The 7,202-nt window shown below is 46.6% G+C and overlaps 1 protein-coding gene across 2 annotated transcripts in view; it reads right to left on the bottom strand.

Annotated features, from left to right (window-relative positions):
• Positions 1-7,202, bottom strand: part of SETD2 (SET domain containing 2) — a 162,393-nt gene that overhangs the window by 25,979 nt on the left and 129,212 nt on the right. For both annotated transcript variants that reach the window (XM_019508021.1, XM_019508020.1), the window contains exon 18: positions 6,481-6,592. In XM_019508021.1, the coding sequence (XP_019363566.1) occupies positions 6,481-6,592 (112 nt within the window). The remainder of the gene's footprint in view (positions 1-6,480; positions 6,593-7,202) is intronic.

Here is a 7,202-nt window from a genome sequence, read left to right as displayed (position 1 = left end):
TTGAAAGACTGGGGGACCTAAACCTGTTCAGCCTTCACAAGAGAAGGCTGAGGGGGGACCTGGTGACTGTCTATAGACTCACTAGGGGGGACCAGAAGGGTTTGGGGGAGACACTGTTTCCCCGAGCGCCCCCTGGCATGACAAGGAACAATGGACACAAATTATTAGAGAGTAGGTTTAGACTGGACATCCATAAGAACTACTTCACGGTTAGGGCGGCTAGGAGCTGGAACCAACTTCCTAGGGAAGTGGTGCTGGCTCCTACCCTGGAGATCTTTAAGAAGAGGCTTGATGCCTACCTGGCCAGACTCATTTGAGTCCAGTCTTTTCTCCCGCCCAGGCGGGGGGTCGGACCTGAAGATCTACAAGATCCCTTTGACCCTACTTCTATGAGTCTATGGATAAGGTCAGAGCTGCAGCTGAAGGAGGTGAGAAAAAGGAAGGTCCTGCCATGTGAGGTGGGCCCAAAGCACCAAGAGGGAGTCACTGGCCGGTGGGAGGCTAAGAGGGAAATGCACAAGAACAGTGAGGAGGGGAAGGGGGATGTGCCTCCTACTGCCCTTCGCCCCCTCTTATAGCAAGCTGCCAAGAGAAAGGAGGAAAAGCACATCGCTGCAACCCTTGGGGAGCATTCCAGCAGCTTAGTCAGAGGAGACGTGTACAGGGAACTAGCTGTGAAAGGGTTACTTCTTTCACATCCAGACTCCAAACATCTTAAAAAAAAAATATGAATCCTATTTTAAACCCAGCGATTTCCCAAAGGCAAAACTCATTCTGCCGACTAGGCATGAAACCCTCCCTTGGCTCCAGCCTCTCACAAGGGAGGGAGTTAGAGAGGTGGCAGCGATACAGCACTTTTCAAAACCCACAGTGATTTACGCTAAAACGGATGCAACAATAATAACCCAGGTCTTAGGCATGTATGAAATCTTGTGGCTCCGATGCAAACACTTAAGCTGATAGGCAATCAGCATACGGGACCTGGCTTCCCCTTTGGGCAAGCCTCCTGCAGTGGGTCAAAGGAAGGGGGTCCACAAACATCTACTGCTGACTTGGTAGCACTGGAGAAGACAATGAGCCATGCACACTGCGTGCACTCCGAACATCCCCAAAATCTACCTCCCCAAATGACCCAGCAGCAATGCTGCTGACCCGGTTGATCAGATGAAGGACAGCTGTAATAGTTTTCCATCTAGGCTAGTGAGACCCTGAATGTCATAGTCTATGTCCCAAAAGGTAAGGAATTGGAGACAATGAAGTCTCTCTTTAGAGCATGCAAACTGCTTGGCCAACACAGCTGGAAAGGGAAGGGCTTACCCATCCTGGTGGGCTTTAAAAAGGACAGCAGGCTACCCTGTCCTGGACTGCTGAAAGGTGATGTTCAGAGGAACACTTTGGCGTTGCCTTTTGATTGGGAACAGAGACAGGGAAAAGGATGTCCTGCTGCACTACCTGGTTTCTCTCTTAGCTGAACAGTGGTTAAAAAGCAGGCATCGGGTTTAATCCCAGGTTGATCTGACTCTCATTAAAGCAGGCGCAGAACAGTCCTTCATGACATGCAGTGTGAATGGCAATTAACTGGACAAAGTGTTAATTTGGACACTTCACAGGTACTTAGTGTGGGAGAGTAAGGTTCACAGAGAACCAGAGAGAAGTACGGCTGGCAGAGGTCATCTCAATCCCCAGTCGGGCTCACCATGTGTATGATCCCAGGATAAAAGGCACCGTGCCCCACGTAAAGATGGGCATCGATATAATGAATAAATGCAGCATGCACAGAGTACTCCCTCAAATGAGCACACTATCCCAAGCAATTACTTAGCAGCTCTCAGCTTGAACAGTCCCATTTCCAACACTGCTTCTGGTTGCTCAGAAAGGTGGTACCACACTCAAAAGAAAAAGCATTAATGCTTCCTAGCAAATAGGAAACAAACGGCCGTAAAAGCAGAATGGGGCGCCAGGTTAGCCAAAGTCAAGCATGTGGCAGTAATTTAGGCACAAGGAGCGTCTGGCTGCAGAGTTGGCTATGCATCGAAGAGTACGGGACTTAATTCCTTGGCCAGCTGCAGACAATAGCAGCCAGTCTGGCCAACACTGCTATCTGAGAAGCCCAGAACCGAGGGGTCTCTAGTAAGAGTTGAAGACTGCAAGCTGTGCAAAATCTTCTCTCTGATGGAATAATCAGAGTCTTCCAGATCCTCAAAAAAGCTTCTCCCTGCTTGCAGCCAGCATCTCAGCCGTCTTCTCCAAACAGAGCCAAAAGCCAGCTGACTTTGTCCAAGTTCCGGCAGACAGAGCAAGAAAACATCTGCCTGGGCTCAACGAGAAGGAGAAGCTGAGCCGAGTGTTGTTAGTATGGCGATGACACCGGATCCCGTCACACCACATACGATCCTTCCACGGAGACTGAACACGTACACCACAAAACACCAACTTCGTGGAAAACCTCAACACCTCTGGGAAAGGAAGGGGAGCACTCCATAAAACACACATCTTCCATTATCCAGGCATCAGGAAACGCACCTGACAAGTTACAGCATTCAGCTTTGTAGGCCGGCACCTTTTTAGACGCAGGCTAAAAGCTGCTTATTTTTCAGGAAATGAACAACAAGATTTATTTACTTATTTTTTCCAATCAAAGTGAATTATAGTATCAAAATGGACAACTTCAGGAGGCTTCCTCCAATTATACCCAATAACCACAATTAAACAAAATCTATTAAGACAAACCAAGCTCTTGACTATCTCAAGGAGCCCCTCCAAGAATAAATGAGGGAGATTAAATACCCTCAGGACAGCACAATTCCTTTGCGTTTCCTTCTTACACACGCAGCACAAACCTGATCTGATTTACAAAGAAATTCCCAGAGACATGAGCAGCAGACCCACATTTATTTCAATGGACGTTGGCTTTGGTAATGTTATTGCAATGACCGCTGATCACTTTGGACGACGAGTGCCTGAACTAAAATTTATGCCCCTCTTTCAGAGTTGCAACCTTTCATAAAGGGGGATACGGGAGAGTGACAAACCTTAGCACAGCACCGATGATGTATCACTACATCAGCGCGATGAACAGTACAAAGCCTTTTGCTGCCACAATGGCTGCTTGTTCTCATGTCAGACGATCTCAAGGTGCGATTTAGCAGCAGGTTCAGGGACTGCAACTGCCCCAAACTCGCACACCAGTGGTTGTGGTTTTACAAATTATACAGTACTTCTGCCCCCCACCTTTGCTTCCTATTTAGGTGTGAGGGACGCATGTAGACAGAAGAGACGGACCATGAGACAGACGATGCACAATGTGCCTCCAAACAGGCATAGTGGAAACATGCAGATATTATATATATATATATTTTATATATAACCCTCCAGTCTCCTTTAGTTATTTTACATTCAAAGTATTACTGGACCAATATCAGTAGACTCATTGAAACAGATGTGCTTTTTAAGTTGGTATGCTTCAAAATCCTGTTGACTCGATGGCTGATCTCTTCCAAAACTTTGTATGGTTTTTGTCCTTCTAACAGCTATTGTTTATCAACAACAAAGTTCATAGGATCGTACAGGGCTGACATGTGAAGTGTAACCTAACCACTATAGGCTAAAGACGGACTAAAATAACGACTGTCTTGGAACTAAGCACACATCTGGATTTGTTCCTCTTATAGTCCTGCTGCAAGCCAGATGCACTTTGCCCTTACGACTGCTAGGCTAAGCACCATAGACAAGTAAGGGCAAAATTCAGAGGTAAGAGAAGCTTAAGTTTCCTGGATCAGAACAAAGAGCAAATGCTTTCCATACTCATTTCTCACGCAAACAGAGCTTTTCTTTTACACTACACCAGCTAATATGCCCTCATTAACGGGTCACCTGGACTTCAGTCTACACCGTGCAGCTTTCCTAGCATCATTCTCCCAGTGAACTTCCTTCATGCAGATCTGGCTCACTTTCGCAAAGGGAGTTCTTTCATCTTGTTAAACCATCTCCACAAACAGCATAAGATATAGCAGCAAAACATCCTTGTGCCACACAAGTTCTTACAGAAAGGATGTGGACAAACTGGAGAGTCCAGTGGAGGGCAATGAAAATGGTTCAGGGCTAGGGCATAACTTGAGGAGAGGCTGAGGGAACTGGGCTGATTTAGTCTGGAGAAGAGAAGACCGAAGAGGACTGAATAGCAGCCTTCACCTCCCTGCAGGGGGGCTGCAAAGAGGATGGGGCTGGACTGGTCTCAGTGGGGGCAGATGACAGAACAAAGAGCAATGGGCTCAAGCTGCAACAAGGGAAGTTGAGGTTGGATATTAGGATAAACTCTCTCACTAGCAGGGTGGTGAAGCACTGGAATGGGTTACCTAGAGAGGATGTGGACTCTCCATCCTTGGAGGCTTTTAAGGCCTGGGCAGACAAAGCCTTGGCTGGGAAGATACAGTCAGGGACAGTGCTGCTTTGAGCAGAGGGTTGGACTAGATATGACCTCTGGAGGTGCCTTACAATATTAGTTTTCTATGATTCTAAGTTGTATCTACATGGGGAAGAGTAGAAGGGGTTGCCTGTCCCCTGGCTAATCTGCTGGGGGCAGGGGGTGCCACTTGTGGCATGCAGGCTGCGTCTTGACCACCCCCTGCCATGCAGCATCTAGCACAGGGTCTAATACTGGTCTAATTCTGTACTTAGAGGGGTGTAAATATTAACAGAAGACTTTAGCAGACTTCATTTTGTGCTCTCCATATCACCTGTAGGTTTGAGATTTAAAGACTGCGTTGAAAACAAACGGAGAAAAGGAGCCAAGTAAACTACACTGCTATTTGTGCATGGGTTGAGGGGTGACAGGAGCTGGTAGAGTGTCTGGTCAGAAGCAGCTAGGGGGGAAGAAGTCAAAGGGTAAGCTGGGACTCCTACAGGTGGTGGGAGAGCTATGGAAAAGGAAATCAGAGTCATAGAAAGTTAGGGCTGGAAGGGACCTCAAAGCAGGACCAGCCCCAACTACATCATCCCAGCCAAGCCTCTGTGCAGTTGAGTCTTCAAAACCTCCAAGGACCACCTCTCATCTAACCATCACATTTGTCATATTTTCAACAAGAGCTCCTGGGAGCTCAGCACTTCTGAAAATCTAGCTCTAATGCTCCTGAATCAAAGCACTGCTGTTTGCACAACAAACCCTGTTCAGGACATGAGCAACCCTATAAAACATTCCCTTCAAGAAGCATCCTGGCATCAGCCTCCCTTCTTCTCCACTTGCTTAAATTACAAAGTGCAAGAAAGAGTTAAGGCTTCAGATCCACCCTATGACCTTAGCTAGAGGCCTTTCATTGGCATGAAGAAAGGCTGCCCTGACACCACACTCCCTTCCTGGGACACTATTTTGCAAAGGTGGCTCTTTTCTTTCTGGGACCATGCTATGTATCCATAACATACTTAGCCACCCATGCAGAGCAGGCAATACAGCAACAGTGGCTCCTTCAGGACACCTAAAATCATGAGCTTTCAAAGGAGCAGCATCCAAGCTACATAACCATAAGAGTGCTTAATTCTGCATGAAGAGCTACAACCTATGAAACGACATGGCTTGTAAAACCGCTCTAAGTGAGCAGGCTCAGTGACCAACATTTTGGCTTCCAAGTTCACTTCTGCTGAAGGCTTGGAGAGCTGCACCGACAGCGGGACAGCACTCCAGAGGAAGTCTCCTGTTGAAGCCCTACTTACCAGATGCTTGGGATCAAAACAAGAGATGGAGAAAATGTATAGCTGTAAAGAGGCTGTGTGCAATGAAGGAATGGAGACGCACTAATGTTAGAGTCTATGCTCTTGGTGCAGAATTCACGAGTCCGTAGATTTTCCCCTGTACATCTCAAAGGATTTTACAAAGCATTGCTCCTACTGCATGAACGGTGAAACCATGGTCAGTGACTTGGCCACAGTTATACAACTAAATCAGGACTAGATCAGGATAAGACCCCTGCTTTCCCCACTGAACCATGCCATGTCCACTGGGATAGGCAGATTTTTCTAGTCTGAAAACACATCTGTGGCCTTCCCCCCATCTGCAAGGTTTTCTCCCTCAAGCTGCACAGCACTGAAATTCATGACGCGATTTCCTCGCTGGACAACATGGTTGTTCAACATGAAATATGATGTCTGAATCAACAAGCAAAAATCCTTTCTAAGGCCACAGTACCCACATGCAAGAAAACAAAAGCCTCCAAGTCCTTAAAAGGGGAGATTTAAGAATTAAAGCACTGTATCTCTGCCTTTGCCAAAGAAGCAGTAGTGTGCCTGATAATAGCCCACTATGTCTATTTTACAGGAGAGAGCAAAGGTAGATTAGAGCTTCATGAAATTCATTATAAAACAAGCTGCGATGGCTGAGAGGAGGTCTACCTGAATTCACCGTCTGGCAGACGCAAAAAACCCGATTTTATGCTCACCCTTTAAAGATGAGGAGGAAGATGGGATATTTTGTCTGCTGCTCACACTTACCTTCATTGGGTTTTCATCATATGTTGGAGTCCCGAGGTCCATTTCGGCTTCATGTTCAAGACTGGCATCATCTCCTGGGCTGTCCCAGTTAGGAGGATCCCATTGAGTTTGTCTAGCAAAAGAAAGGAATGGTTATTCTCTCTTAATTTGGAGTAGCAAAGACGTCTCAAAGAAGCGATCTTCATGTAGGCCTCGATGGAGCATTAATTAGGCATATACAGCTATGGTCTGCACACACAGACCACAAGTGTGGAAGTCAGCCCTGCCTGCCTTCTGCAAAGAGCTGGCTGCAGGCAGGATGCTTGGATTTGAGCCCACACAGAGTACCCTCACCCAACTGGACTAGAAAAAATTATTTGGATGGATTTGGACATGAACAGTGTTAAATGCCCTGGAAAATAATGAAGTACTATGAACAAAGCAGTAACGCACAAGGCAGAGAGTGCTGAGGGCATCGAAAAGGACTCTCTCATTTGAAGTTTCTGGTCTTTGGTCCATAACTGGAAGCATTTGCATGGCTATCCCAATCCGAACGCTTGTCTTGGGAGGAAGAGTATGGGGAAAAATTCTCACTCAAATGGGCCAAACAACCTTCAGCACCATAAGACACTATTTAAGAGCCTTGCTAATAAGCAAGTAGTTGTGCTACTCTTTTAAAAAACCACCATCAATAGCCATAATAGTAAGATAATATCTAACAAATTGGGGGGGGGGGGGGGGGG

The sequence above is a fragment of the Gavialis gangeticus genome, unplaced genomic scaffold (genome assembly GCF_001723915.1).
Source record: "Gavialis gangeticus isolate Ggan-Ray unplaced genomic scaffold, GavGan_comp1, whole genome shotgun sequence".
Lineage (NCBI taxonomy): Eukaryota > Metazoa > Chordata > Crocodylia > Gavialidae > Gavialis > Gavialis gangeticus.
Note: the sequence above shows the minus strand (reverse complement) of the source record. Positions and strands in the feature narration are given on the sequence as shown.